The sequence below is a fragment of the Thunnus thynnus genome, chromosome 17 (genome assembly GCF_963924715.1).
Source record: "Thunnus thynnus chromosome 17, fThuThy2.1, whole genome shotgun sequence".
NCBI classification, from domain to species: domain Eukaryota; kingdom Metazoa; phylum Chordata; class Actinopteri; order Scombriformes; family Scombridae; genus Thunnus; species Thunnus thynnus.
In genome coordinates, this window is record NC_089533.1 from 28549376 (window position 1) to 28564966 (window position 15591).

The 15591-nt window shown below is 38.6% G+C and overlaps 1 protein-coding gene across 1 annotated transcript; it reads right to left on the reverse strand.

Annotated features, from left to right (window-relative positions):
- Positions 1–63: 63 nt before the first annotated feature.
- Positions 64–14248, reverse strand: rras (RAS related). Its single transcript, XM_067615533.1, has 6 exons — positions 13513–14248; positions 9547–9634; positions 7854–7956; positions 5403–5511; positions 3529–3647; positions 64–3021 (listed from the first exon to the last, which is right to left on the reverse strand). Exons 1-6 carry the CDS (start codon positions 13597–13599, stop codon positions 2934–2936), a joined length of 594 nt encoding a protein of 197 aa, XP_067471634.1. The 5' UTR covers positions 13600–14248; the 3' UTR covers positions 64–2933.
- Between the last annotated feature and the right edge of the window lie 1343 nt (positions 14249–15591).

Sequence of the window (15591 nt, forward strand, 5' to 3'; positions counted from 1 at the left end):
TAGATTTTTTCTATGCCAACTCCCGAAACAGTGCAATGTAACACAAGACACAACAGAAAGAAATGTTTGAGTAAATGTTTTAATCATATACAAAAGTGATTTGACTTTTATTTCAGTATAAAACAGATGATGTGAATTGCAGGTTTTAAGGTAGATATAAATATAAATTCTTACTAAAAGAGTAAAGATGTAAAACCAAACTGCCTGAAGCATTACAAATGGCAGATATGAAACTGAATATTTGGAAAAGTGCTGTGAGAGAAATGAACATTTTCTTGGTGTGCAACATACTGATGTCATCTTTTCTTACGAATAAAAAGCTATCACACCAGTCATGAAGGTGCTTGAAGATGTGAATTGGACTCATGTCTGTTGTTTTTGATTGTATCACTGCCAAAAACACACTTCAGGGGTATGGGAGGACATGCAAGCTAAATTCTCCCCCACCACAAACCCTGAGTCTGGTACCTCTGGCCTGGATGTGCATTCCAACAAATTCATTTGGCCACGCCTGTGTGTGGGAAGCTGGGGAGGACTGCTGGCTGCTCATCCTTATTGCTGCAATACTGCACAGTGTGGATCAGAGGTAGTACATGACTGCAGCCAAGTCCACATTTTGTCCAAAAAGTGTAAAAACCCCCAAACCAAACACCCTTTACTCCTGTTATTATGACTCTGTATCTTTCATAAATGCTTTGAAGAAGAGATTGTAATGGAGATAAATACAACAATCTCACAATTGAAATGTTGGGCAATACCACAATATTACACAGCTAACAGTGCTTCCATCCACTTTAAAACACCAACATGCAGTACAAAATCATCCTGACTCAATGTCCATTTATTAACTTTTTCCAGAACTCTCATCCTTTCAAGATCAATATCCATTCAACATCACTGTCTTCAATAATGAATAAGTTTACTCAGTTGTCACTGAGACAGCCTAGTTGACATCATATGAATTAAATGAGACCCTTCAGTAATGTGATACAGATGGTTGTATATGGTGGACAGGGACCACCAGAAACATGTCAGTGTGGACCTTGACATCTGAACATGTAGTCTTCAAGGAGTCAACACTTACCACTAACTATTCAACACCTTCACATCTCTCTGTTACACTCTAAAGACAGGAAGACTGGAGTGGTGTATGACATCATCATGACATCACATGTGAGCTGTGGGGAACAGTACATCAGTGAAACAGCAAGGAAGAAGAACAAGAGATGAAGGGTCAGTCCCAACTTGTGTGATGTGTTTCAGGTAACTGATGAGAACATCCCATGGCTTGTACAAATACAAACACATAACTCAGTCCACATCATATATTTGTTGGCTTTGTCTCATTTCCACATAATGAAAGAATAAGTAGGATCAACTGTGCAGTATTATGGTTACATTAGGTGATGATAAAAAATACACATTTGGGAACCGAGATAAGAAATACAGTTAATAAAACAATTAAATTGAGTTATCTAGAAGTATATGGGGTTACTGCACATAAAGGAACACATCTCTCAAAATCATATACAACCACAAACAACCAACTGACCAACACCTGAAACCCAAAATTCCACAATTAGGTCACATAATGACAACTAAAGCATCTCCATCCACTGATGAAGACCAAAAAATACAGTTGAAAGCTCAGGAAAAATCTAGGAAGAGAACCTTGGGTTAGGATTATTTTGTTGAACAGCTGTTCCTAAGGTCAATAATAAACTTTCACCTGACATCAGTTAATACTATACAAGCTGTGTTGTGTTTGTGGTCACTGTGATTTTTAAACACTGATGATGTAAAAACTAAATGAATGGATAAAAAAACAGGCTTCAGCCTGAACAGACATTAGCACCAGACACCCATCACCAAAAATATAAATCCAGAGAATATTTGTCAACCTAACATGTTGCCCACCAGTCAAATGTTGAAATGTGCAAACCGTTGTTATATATACTACACTGCCAGGATGAAGTTCATGCAACCTTACATTAATCCAATTTTCAAATAGACTTCCTCCTCCAGAGGAGACAGGAGTTCCCAGACTGAAATAGTCTGCATCTGGATAATGAACAATTTGATCGTGCCTTCAATTGACATCTAGTAGTAATGGATATTTTCCATATTCTGTCAATACTGAGAGTCTCATTTATGGCAACACAAGTGGAAAGATGGGGAGAAGGTAAAAGATGAACACAGCAGCTGGTAATATAGCTACAGCCTGGAAATGCTGCTGTGTTTGCTCCTTTTCCCTTTTTAACTCTGCTGTGGAGCTCTGCTGCCCCCTGCAGGAAGGCATGGAGCATGACAGCATATACTCTAGTTGTCTTTGGGCGTGCCACATTTCACAAGCAAGTTGAAATGTTACATGCACATTTTTAACATGTTCATTTTACAGTTTGAAATTCATTGGGGATGTGATTTTTATATATATGTGTGTGTGTGTGTGTGTGTGTGTGTATCTGTGTGTGTGTGTGTGTGTATATATATATGTGTGTATATATACACACACACACACACACACACACACACACACACATATATATATATATAGTCATCTGTGTACCTGTGGTGATGATGTCACTGAAGACATCTGTACCTGCAGGACGCCATGTCCTCTCTAACAGCAGCCTTTCTATAACACGTGCTGGTGTGATGATGTCTACTCATGGACACTATTATTTCATGTTGCCAACAGTACAAACTAACCTGTCCCTTTACATCCCTTCACAAAAATAAAAGATTACACTGATTTACATGTTGCTTTTTGGCAAAAGTGCAAATGAAAATATTTGGGAAGAAAATTATGCACTGTATCTCTCTCCCCCCCACCAATACATCCCCCCACCCCACCACCCTTTCACACACACACACACACTCATTTTTGGACTAGCTGTAGAGGGACGAGGCTTTGGTGTCCATAGTAACAGTGCTTAGAGTAGGACACAGGGACAGCCACCACCCTTCTGTTTCCCTGTGTGATGAGCTGGAGGGGGAGGACTCTCCATCTCCTGAAACCTTCTGTGGATGAAGAATGGGAGAAACAGAGAGTGAGGAATGAATCATTCCAAAGTTTTTCCCCTGGTCACAGGGGGTTATAGTGCCCCCTTACACATATTACAGTGTCATTTGATTCACTGTTGATATCCCAAATATTGACTAATGTATGTTTGAAAGATCTGAAGAGAAAAGTGTTTGCTAGGAACTTTAGTACAATTTAGGAAGATTCTTGGTAGTGAGATGAAATACTTCTAGCCCTTTTCTACTGCAGAATCCTAACAAAATGCAAAGTGTATTCATGCTTTGGGGACAAGTTGCTGGAACTAAATTTGGGCACTGCTCAAGAGGTGATACTAAATCTAAGTTCCAGGTACTTCCAGGTGTGTGCAGCAGTGCTCCAGTAAATAGTAGCCACCATTTTACTACTGCATCTGTATTGACCAGGACGATCAATACTTTAAGAAAGCAGAGCAGTGGGAACGCTTGTTGGACAGTAAGTAAGACAAGTAAAATAAATACCGACTGTACCTGATAATCTGCACCAGTTCCAAGAAGACTTCATCCACGTTGTAGCGGTTTTTGGCCGAAGCCTCCATGTAGTGGATCCTGTTCTCTCTGGCGAACGCCTGAGCATCCTCCCTAGAGATCTGCAGAAAAAATAAAAAATGTCAAGGTAGTACACAGTCATATCATTCTTTTCATCCTGTACAGCTGTGCTCTCGTTCTCAAACAAACAAACACATTGGGAGGATGGGATCAAGTATCTACATCCATCTTTGTCGTCTGCGGATCAAGCATCTTAAACTTGCTAATAAATGTGCTCTACCAACAGTATAAACACTTTACACACCAGCAGAGGTGCTAAATGTCACACTCAGCCCTTGGCCAGATGTGAAAATGGATACTACATAAGCAGATTTTTAACTTTTACTATTTCAATGATATCAATATTAATGAATAGAATAGAAAATAGAAATGTGTCTGGGACTGGGTTTGATTCCTTCAACGAAAAGAAAAATTACTAAACATAACAGATTGCTGTTTGCTTCCATGGTTGCAGCAGTTTAATTTACAAGTAAATGGATTCATGCAGTTAATCTGAAGAGCATCGATGTGAGACAAGTGTGTGTGTGACCTTCACATTTAACTGAATAACTTTGGCAATTTCTATTGTTATGATTCAACCTTTTCTTTTCACACATTTGAGATGTAAAGCAAGTCTGGGCTGGTGGACCATTCTGAGCTGCAGTGGGTGGAATATGTTTTTTAGGATTCTGCCATATGAACTGTGTGTTAGATGTCCAGTTCGATCTATCCAAAGCTGCTATGTTGCTTAACTCATTTACACAAACGCAGGGTCTCACAGATCCATGGAGAAAACTAAATTAGTATTTCAGTCAGTCAGTATTTGTTTTTCTCTTTTCAGCACATCATAGCTATTCCAGATTGGACTACTTCTTCATTGACAATATGTTTTTTCACTAGTCACTAATATGCAATATCGCAGCATTGTTATTTCTGAACAAAGTCCAATCCAACTCAGCTTCAAATTTCTGAACAGCATTTAGCCCAAATTGTCCTGGTGATTAAAAGCGACTGCTTCTGTCACGTTCTCTTTATTCAAACCATTGCCAGCTCAGAAATTTTAAAAAGCACCATTTGGCAACTGTTCTCAGCTTATATAAGAGACTAAGAGGGATTTACAGCAGTTATTTGAATTTGGAGAAAATGCATCTAAATTATTTTCACATCAACTAAGCCAGATTTCATCTGAGTAACACAAATCTTTACAGGCTCAACCAAATCAAGTCCCCAACTACAATGTAATTCAAGAAATTTTGCTCAAATGTATATTTTCCCTCAGAAAATTCTGTTCAACCAGAGAAAGCGACTATCATTTATCAGTTAACTAGATCTTCCAAAACTAAATCCAGTTGTTGAGGCTTTACTTGATAAACATATTACAGCTCTTAAAATCCAGTTCAAACTCTACAGAACAGGAACTTAGGCTCCAGGACTAGAGGGGTTTCCTGCAGAATTTGATACATTTTTTCAACCAAGTTAGTGCCAAACTTAGAAGTTAGGTTTGAAGAGGTACTCAAAATTGGAAAACTACCACTGGCATTAACCCAAACAACAATTTCATGCCTACTGAAGAGGAGTAAAGATCCCCTAGATTGAGCATCATGTGGACCTGTTAGTTTTCTATGCTGTGATTACAAAATTATTGCAAATCGCCTAAAGGAAATTATACATATCATGATAAGTTCAAACAGGTTTCAATCACCCTACCTTGGATGAAAAAAGCTCAAATTCTTTTGATCTTGGCTCTGTAGTGCTTATCTCTGCACCCCACTATATTCCAAGAACCAGGAACAATGGTACATGAAGGTGTTAGTTACCACTCTTTGTTGTTCCAGATCTGCCTTGTTTCCAACTAATACCATGGGGAAGTCGTCTCGGTCCTTCACCCTCAGGATCTGGGTGTGGAACTTCTGGACCTCATGGTAGCTGTTGGGAGGACAGAGTGAAAGACTTAGCAGTCAAAATGTCAACAAGCCTGGATTGATATGGATTCTGACTTACAAGACGGAATGAACTGTGTACAAGAAATGGACAAAATAATGACCAATCAAGTCAAGTCCTCTCTTCCCTTTTCTTAAAGCAGCTACGCTACTCTTATAACAGTACCTTTCACACAGATGTCCTTTAAAGAAGAGAGGGAGGATGACTCAAAACAATTCCACGATAACTAGGATGTTATCATACTCTCACAATGTGCGAGTGAAAATAAGCAGAAACACTGGAGTGTTAAAGTACCCATGTAGCAGAATATATGACATTTAATGATATTTGAAACATTAAAACATATTACATGATTAACTGCAGAACTCACTTTGCTGAAAATTGTTTATGCATTTACAGCTGCTTTTTGAGAGTTTTCAGTAAGGTTCCCTTTTTCATAGCAAGTTTATAATGATTACTTAAGAATCTTATGCATATTCAATGAGGAGAACCTCGCCGATCATGCACCCAACATCACTGGCAGTCTGACCATGTTCACTAGTAACATCTAATAGTTTAACAGTAATTGAAAGTGTGGAAACATTGTGGAACACAATGTAGAACAACACAGCAGTGACAATGCAGGAACACACAGAAAATTAGATGCACAAATGAAGAACAGGGCCCTGTACTTCAAATGTTGCTTGACTAATTCAGGCTAACATGCTATTATCAGGCTAACATAATCCTGTTAATTCTCACCTGGCTAATTTGGTTCTTGGAAGGCAGTTTGTTAATTGATTTCTTCATCCTGGATTGAGTTATTTTAATAACAAAGGCAAAATGAGTAAAGAGTTGAAACCATGATCAGCATTCATATGATTGGCTGAGTGCTGATCATGTGATTGCAGTTACATGAGGTAGGTGTGGTGTGTTGGGAACCCTCCCAGCATGCACTGGGGCAATAGATCAATGGACATAAGTCTTATTTTCTCTATGTTTCTGCACTGTTACCACTTTTATTTTGTTTTACACTGTGCTTCACAATGTTTCCACACTTTGATCACTGTTAAACAATCACATATTACCAGTGGATGTACTGCGAGTGATGTTGCTATGAAAATGAAACCTTAAAACATCTCAAATAGCAATTTTAAAGGTGCAGTGTCTAGAATTTAGTGGCATCTAGCAGAGCAGATGCCACTAGCAGAGACTTGTCAGAAATTGAATATAATATTAATATTACATTTTCATTAGTGTATAATCACCTGAAAATAAGAATCGTTGTGCTTTCATTACCTTAGAATGAGCCCTTTATATCTACACAGGGAGCGGGTCCTCTTCCACAGAGCCCGCCATGCTGCACCGCCATGTTTCTACAGTAGCCCAGAACGGACAAACCAAACACTGGCTCTAGAGAGGGCCTTTCACGTTTTTTTACTAGTTTTGAGGCCACCGTAGGTTCTGCTACCAGCCTTGCAGGGGAGGGGTAGTCAGTTGCAATCTGCGACCTCACCACTAGATGCCACTAAATCCTACACACTGGTCCTTTAACTGCTTAAACATACTTCAGCAAAGTGAGTTTTGGAGTTTAACATTTAATAAGTTTTAGTGTTCAAATGACAAATTCCCATTGAAATGTCAAATTAAATGCCATATGTTCTGGCTCTGTTGGTTTTTTAACTCAGAATCTTTTAGCTGAAATTTGGAGTGGTTCTTTTTTAGTGCACAAACTTTTATTTTGTTGTTTATTTTATCCTGTGTAAATAAAGATAACTCTTCATTATAAAAATTAAATTATGATAATTACACCAACAGATCATGATGATTGTCAATAACCAACATGTTCTCATCTAAAATCATAATTATATCAATTGTCTTTCATGATAAATCTGAAAAAGTGAGAGATTTGTATCTAAAACTGAGTTTATGGTTAACCCTAATATGTCTTGGTCATGATCCACCTAACTGTCAATAAGCTGCACTTTAGCAGGTTTGGGCTTAAGGACTTGTTGCTTTGACAACAGCTCTGGATGGATCATAAGCAGCTTTGAAGAAACAAGAAAATCCAGACTCATGTCAACCATCTGTATCGATTGTACATAATAGTGTGTCCACTCCCTGTACATGTATCGGAATGACAGTACATAGTGAGTTCTCATGTCAGTCTCACCACCGCTCTCACCACCACTTATTGCACTTCCTCTTAACAGGAAGACTGACGCTCTGAGAGATTTCATCACATCAGTTACACTGATGATGAACCGTTTATTAATTCATCTGAGGCACACATTAAGCTAAAAGCAAAGTAGGTGAAAGAGACACAACACACACACACTTTCCATTACCTGCCCCGGTCGTTGAGTGCGAACACCAGTAGGAAGCCCTCTCCTGAGCGCATGTACTGCTCCCTCATCGCCCCAAACTCCTCCTGACCTGCTGTATCCAAGACTATACACACACACGCACGCACACACACACACACACACACACACGCCTGTCATATACTGTATTCACGTGTTGCCTTGCATGCCACAACCAACCTTTAACAGACAAAGCTGGAGGTAAAGGAATGGTGGTTTCTATTCTCCAGGGCATTAGATGAAGGTTGATTAAAAGGGAATAAAAATCAACACAATGCCAATGATGCTGAGGAGAATGATGAATATACTTGGAAGTATCTGGAAACTACATCAGAGCTTGCTGCGTGTTATATGATGCATGTTAGGAAGCTAAGTATTCTATGAGTGGGTAGGACTCACTGGTTCATTTACAATCATTTCTAAGAGTTGAGTTGCTTTTCAGACCCTGACGCTTTGTTTGTTTTCCCGTATGCTGATAACCAGCTGACAGCTTTGGGATTCCAGTAATCTCAAATTATCAATGTCAGGTTTTGCAAAGCCAGCTAATTCAAACATATACTGACTGTGCTGAAATGGGAAAGACCCCTGAGCACAGCAAACCCTAGCCCCAGTTTGTTTGTCTTGTGTTTTATCATTAGTTTGAGTCACAGAGCTAAGCATCTCTAAAGACCTTTAAAAGACCTAGAAGGTAGCTTAACAACACTTTTCCACAATCCTCAAAAACTCTTCTAACAGTCTGGATGGAGAACTATTCTGTCCATGGCATGATCAAAAAGATTTTTGCCAGAAATGATATATGTCCTTATTCATTTTGTAAAACAAAATACATATAAGTGCATAATTGAGTATGAAAATAATAAATAATGGAAAGAAGCATTGATGTAGAAAAAAATAACTGAATAACTTTTTCGGTTTCTTTCATGTCCTACAAATCAGGCGATGAAATAAGTAATTTCTGTAATTTTTTGTACAGCAGAAGGAATATTTTCTAATCTAGATGGTTACAAAAGTCTTTAAGGATTCTGGAAACCACCAGGGATTTAACTTTCAGAAAAACAAACGCTTAGCTCTGTGAACCAAATGTAACAGCACATGAGAGGTACAAATTGGAGCTGAGGAAGCCCATGTTCCTGTTGAGGACTCTGACAGAACCCGTCACGAGACAGAGAAACGATGTGTCATGATATGCTGGTCCCACCCTTTACACCACCCACAGCACACAGGTTGAATTTTGGTTAGAAAAACAGACACAGACACAATACTTCATATGTTATACAATACAGTATAACATATGACATATAAGTGATAATGACTTTCCCACTTTTTCTGTTCACCCAAGAAGCTGAAATTTCTCTAAACTATAATTTTCACAGTAATGTTGGAGACATATAAAGAGCAGACAGACAAGGTTTTAGAAGTTTTACAGGGTTCATTTGCGTACATCTGATGATTCACATATTACTGTGTGGTGAAACTGCAGTGTGACCCAACACACTGATGCAGCAACACAAGTCCTAACAAGGGAATGAAACATCCCGAGAGCAAACACACTGCCTGTGTCATATCGTATCACTGTGCAACACACCCTCTGCTTTCAAACAAACCCTTTCACACACCCTGAAGTAACTCTGACAAACAGTTATTTTATGAATTCATGTCCAGTGTGAGTGAGACTTACTGTCCAGCCGGGTCTCCTTCCCATCCACATTACAGATCTTGGTGTAGGAGTCTTCGATGGTGGGGTCATAGTCTGACACAAAGTAGGACTGTGAGACACACTGAGTGTTAATAACAGGCTACTGCTGTGGGTACAGTTTATACTGCAGCTGCTGGCTACTATTGATTGACAATAGCCTCAATACATCCTACAGTAGACTGTATCTCTTAAATACAATGGTTTGTCTTGATCTTGGTCCCCAGAAGATGAATCCTACTGATGTAAGGTTAACATTTTTCTCTTGTCTCATGTACTCATCTAGCTCCATCATCAGGTCATTTTTTTTGCACAATACTTTGTTTATGACCCAATACTTGCAAAAAAATGACATTCCCATCAGCCTCAGCTGTAGTGTTTTATGCTAATTAGCAAATGTTGCATGTCATTGTGAGCATGATAAGAATGCTGATTTCAAGTCTGTCTTAAAACAACATTCAGGAGCCCAAATGAACATTGAAACATGTTTGTCTTGCTGTAATCATTCCTCCTGTTCATACTGACCATTAGAAGATCCCTTCATAATGCACTTACAATGGAAGTGATGGGGGACAAAATCCACAGTCCTCCTTCTGTGCAAAAATGTATTTATAAGTTTATCTGAAGCTAATATGAAGCTTCAGCGTCCAAATGAGTCAAATCAAGTAGATATCTTTCACTCTTTTTGTTACTATACTTCCACCACAGCTCAACGAGGAAACACTGTCTGAGGAAACACAAAGAGGGAATTTGATGCTAAAAAGACTGTAAATGTGGCAGATATCCACTTGATATGACTAAGGGCGTGTGTCCACAGCGTTCTTCTCTGGCCGAGCGCTTGGAGAGAAAAAAAGAAGAAGAGAGAAAAAAAACACTGCGCGTGGGTTGTATTTCTATGACAACAATATCTTGACAATTTCTATGACAATGTATCACAACTCTAACTGCCATTGTATGATAGACTAGCATCACCCCCAGAGGAAGCAATCTGACAACCGTAGAGCAATGATCATCTAATATGACTGGTGACCTGAAAAGGAGCAAGAGTGACGACTCCAGTGCTTTTCTGAAAAGTTCAGAGATTTTCAACTAGCAGCGCACGGAGCTGCCACACAGAAAAGTCAGAGCACTCCGACAAAAGCGCTGGGTGCAGCACTTTTTCTCTAGGCGACCTATGCTCTCTCCTCTTTGGGAACAATTGAAAAAAGAAGCCTCATATGAGATTCAGATCAACTTTAAATGTATTTTTGCACTAAATGACTGTGTGGACACACTGTGGATTTTGGCCTCCATCACTTACATTGAAGCACATTTGAAGGGGATCTTTTAATAGCCAATATGAACAGGAGGAATGATTACAGTGAGGAAAACCTCTTTCACTGTTCATATGGACACCTGACTGTTGTTTTAAAACAGACTTGAAAAATTGTGAACATGTCCTTTAATGTTAATCTACATCCACCAACCACCACAGACAGGAGCTAACAGTGAGATTCTGAAGCAATGGCTGCCTGCAACATAAAGTATGTAAGATTTTTAATCAATTAGAAAAATATAAAAATGAAACAGTCCTTTGAGTGATCAGTGATGGTTACCTGAGTTAAATGGTCACATTTAGAACTAAATGCAGCACTGCTACTGGTTGCCCAATCTCAAATATGGCCACAATAATGTGTAACATATCAAACCTCCAAATTCAAGCACGGTTTTTTCATGTGTAACCCGCTCACTATAAATCCATTGCATTAGTGGCAACATTTTCTACACCATACAACAGTGTTTTGAATGTGTTTTATTGCCTTCCAGGGTGCCACTTTGTTTTTGTCCTTTCAGTTTCTAATGCTTTGACTTGCTTGTTGCTGGAACAGATCAATGTCTGGTTCTGTCTTGTTCACTGTGTTTGGGCAATGCGACCAGCCAATCATAGCCAGACATGAAGGAAAACAGTGTGATATTTTGTTTTACATTCAAGTGCAACTCAATAACACTTGCATGCTTTGACTTGTGGTTTACAGCATATTTCAACCACAAGTGTACAATGGTTTATATTTGTGTTGCTTACTGAACGTTTGCTGCTCTTGTTTTCTTTGTTTTGTTTCACTGCAAATATATTTTATTTTATTTTAACATGTTTGATATAAAAAAATTCTGTAGTTCATCATAATGAACATTGTGTCAGTGTTTATTTTTGTCAAAACTGTTATTGTGTTTATACAAATGTATTAACATGCAGCATCAGTTAAATGAAATAAAAGCAGACATGATGTTACTCTGATGGACGACCTTCTGCAAGCAACTCTCAAGACTGCAAGCTGATTTTCATAATGTACAGTAATGACTGGAAAAACACACCGAAACATCTAATTGACTCATGTGTAGTCTGGAAAATTTGAGGTATACATGATTGGTTCCACATTGTAATAAGGCACCCTAATGGTTTATAAGTTGTTTCTAATGGCTTTATAAATTACTTACAAATGCTTTATACATCAGTTACTTGAGTTGCCGCCAGGTTGTGAAAATCCTCCTCCAGCATAACATTTGCTTTGGCTTTTTAGATCTTTGGTCCAATGGCCCATTTGACCACCAACCTTCTGAAAAAGGGCTGCAAAGATTCTGGGCCTAAATGTATTTATTTACAACCTATTTACATGTAAGATTAAAGACTGGGAAGTGACTAAGTACATTTACTCAAGTACTGTACTTTGAGGTACTTGTACTTTACTTGAGTATTTCCATGTGATGCTCCTTTATGCTTCCACTCCACTACATTTCAGAGGGAAATATTGTACTTTCTACTCTACTACATTTATTTGACAGCTTTAGTTACTTTTCAGATGAAGATTTGACACAATGGATAATATAACAAGCTTTTAAAATACAACACATTGTTAAAGATGAAACCAGTGGTTTCCAACCTTTTTGGCTTTTGACGCTTTATAAAAAGCAGTGTGTAGTCGGGGTCACATTTCACATGTCTATGAGTTGTTAACAGCTCCACCAAATAGTGATTTTTCCCTCTAAACTTCTCACATGCTTTCATTTCAATAAATGTTCAAATGATCCAATATTTCAGCAAAAATCAAAGATTAGAAGAAAAGTCCAAAACTGAAAACAGATTTGTGTATCAGAACTTTGTTTTTTCTTCTTTCCTCTCCCATTAATCATCTCACGACCCCTCAGATTTATCTGCTGACCCTTTGGAGGGGCCTGACCCCTAGGTTGGGAACCACTGGACTAAACTAGCTAACTGTATATAAAGTAGTTGAAAGTAGCTCCACCTCCAGCAGCTACAACAGTAACATGCTGCTCTAACACGGATGCTTCACTATTAATAATCTAATGATGTCATATATAATAATATATCAGTCAGAGGGGAAAAACCACTACTTTTACTGCAATACTTTAACTACATCAAGCTCATAATACACATGTACTTTTACTGTAGTAGGATTTTTCAAGCAGGACTTTTACTTGTAATGTAGTATTTTTACATTGTTGTATTGGTATTTTTACTGAGGTAAAGGAACTGAGTACTTCCTCCATCGCTAATTGATCATTCTTATTGTGAGAACTCTAACTCCAGTTACAACCTGAGAAACTGTGACACTGACTATTAATGGCACATCAGCCAGAGATTCTTCATATCCTGGCAGCCCAAAAGATTTGTCTAATTAGGCTAATAGCCAATAGCTGATCTATAAAGCGTTGGTTAGTGGTTTATTAACCAATAAAGTCAATGGTTCCAACCTTTATAACAGTGCACTTACTCCCACCACCGACCTGACGTTATGGAAATAATCTACATTATGCATTACAGCCTGTGCAGTACCACATGTATGATAGAGTACCACACATATGTGCAACATGTATGTAGCCTACTGTAGCCTCAACTACATGCTCCATGTCTAAGTTTTAACACAGTAGGAAGATGATGTAGAAAGTCGGTACCTGAATGAACTGGATGGTCAGGGCGCTCTTCCCCACCCCTCCTCCTCCCACAACCACCAGTTTGAATCTTTCCTCTTCTCCACTCATGCTGGTTTTCAACTGGGATTTGTCCGGATCAGAAACCTTCCAGGGCCACAATCAGAGTCCCGTCGTTCACCAGCAGCTTAAAGCCAATAACCCAAACCAAGAGCGAAAGCCAAATGAAAGTAACTTCTCGAGAATCCGCCTGTCACGTAATGTTAGCAGAAGACACCAGCATGGAAGACTTTATCGGAGCAGCTTCGAACTAAGACTTGTCAATATGAAGCTCATTTTTTACAACGAGGATTTTTAACGCGCCACACCTGAGATCCGAAGTACCGCCGGAGTTCCACTGTACATCCGCCAAAACATCAACTAACTGAATAACACCGTCGTTGGGTTTAGTTTTCGGTTTGAAGCCGGTGCCCTGAACTACTGTGTTCCTTGCTTTCTTCTTTTCTTTTCTTTCTACTCTTTTCTTCTCGGCCTCCAGGCAGATTTTGAGGGCGGAACTGCTTCCTCTTTTCTCTTTCCTCGACAAACTAAAGCCTCTCACACACAATGTTCCCACACGTCAACATGCAGTCCACACCGACACACACACACCGACACATATAGAGCATATATAGAGACCACACACACGTCAGCTGTCCTCCCATTAAAACAGAAAACTAACCAGAACAAATTCCACTTTCATGTGTCAGTTTCCTTATTTGGGCATTTGGTGTACCCATGACATCATTTTAACGTACAGGCTCGCGCAGGATGTAAAAGCAGCGCGAGGTCCGAACTTTACTTTGTTCTTCAACAAAAGTTGCCTCGTGTCTATAAGTTGGCTGCATACTTTCATTAGCTCCAGGGGTTCAGCTGGAATAATAACATATATGTAACTTCACAGCACAGCACATTGTTTGATAAGGAATCAACGTCTTTATTGTCAACTTGATAAATTACTACTTTCATTGTTTTACGTTATCTTTGTCCCTCCAGAGCACCACGCTATTGTATTTGAATCCAAATGTAGAATATCCTACCTGCTCTGAAAATCTGCGCCCCCAGGGCAACACACCGCACCTTCCTATCTGGACCTGTGCCAGAAAGCTTCTTTCCAACAGTCATAGTTACCGTGTAGTCTGCTTTTATCGGCCTACGTAACTGCCATTATCATTACAATATGCTTCACGAAATCCACATTTATACTTTTTCATGCACAATGATCAGAATGACCGGAATGAAGTGAACAATTGTAACTAATATTGAAACTTTATTGCAATGTACCAAGTATTTTGATGAAATTAATAGGTTGTTTTGTCTTATGTTCTTTTCATGATCTTATGACTGATAATAAAAATAAACTATATTGTAGTCACGGCCTTTATAGAAATGATTACCAAACTTCAAATCTAACATTGTCACTGACAATTTGGTTTAGTACAGATTAATGTTTAATCTTTACATACCGCTCAGGTCAAATTTGACCTGTTTTTACATCTGTGAGCAGTAACAACACCCTCAACACCATTCTTGTAGCCACTTTTTCCAGAGTGACTCAGAATATACAAAATGGAAATATTTTAACTTTTGTATTGTAACTTTTGTTTTATTTTTGTGCAGCTGATATACATTTTTGTACATAGAGGCTGTTCCAGGTTAAATCTGACCCGTATTTATTAGAAAAAAGTCATTATTCAAAAATGTTGCATTCCTCACATTCAACAAAGTTCATTGACATCATAATGGCTGTTATCCTTCTCCTGTTTTAGGTAACATAAGACCATAACATAGTGAGATTGTGAATATTTTTTCTCCATTAACAAATTACAAAATATAATCAGAACCCATCATCACCCATTTATTAATGACTGATGAGGTATTTATGAATGAAAAATATATTGGTGGTCTAGAAATTTGGTATAGAGACTAATTATGAGGGATAATGTGAAGGTCCAGAATATGAACAGTAAGGGTCAACCTCCTGGTGGCCCCAGAGCAAAAGATAGCTGCTGAGCCCCTAGCTGATGTTGAGGAGTTGATGTCCTACATGTAAGCTGTAAAAAC

What these genes read in the sequence shown, in the direction of transcription:
- rras (XM_067615533.1), bottom strand. Translation starts at nt 13,599, where the DNA reads ATGAGTGGAGAAGAGGAAAGATTCAAACTGGTGGTTGTGGGAGGAGGA. An exon ending in GCACTCAACGACCGGGGCAG is followed by an intron (nt 5,512 to 7,853) that starts GTAATGGAAAGT and finishes TCCTCCCAACAG; the next exon opens with CTACCATGAGGTCCAGAAGT. An exon ending in GAACTGGTGCAGATTATCAG is followed by an intron (nt 3,022 to 3,528) that starts GTACAGTCGGTA and finishes CTTCATCCACAG; the next exon opens with AAGGTTTCAGGAGATGGAGA.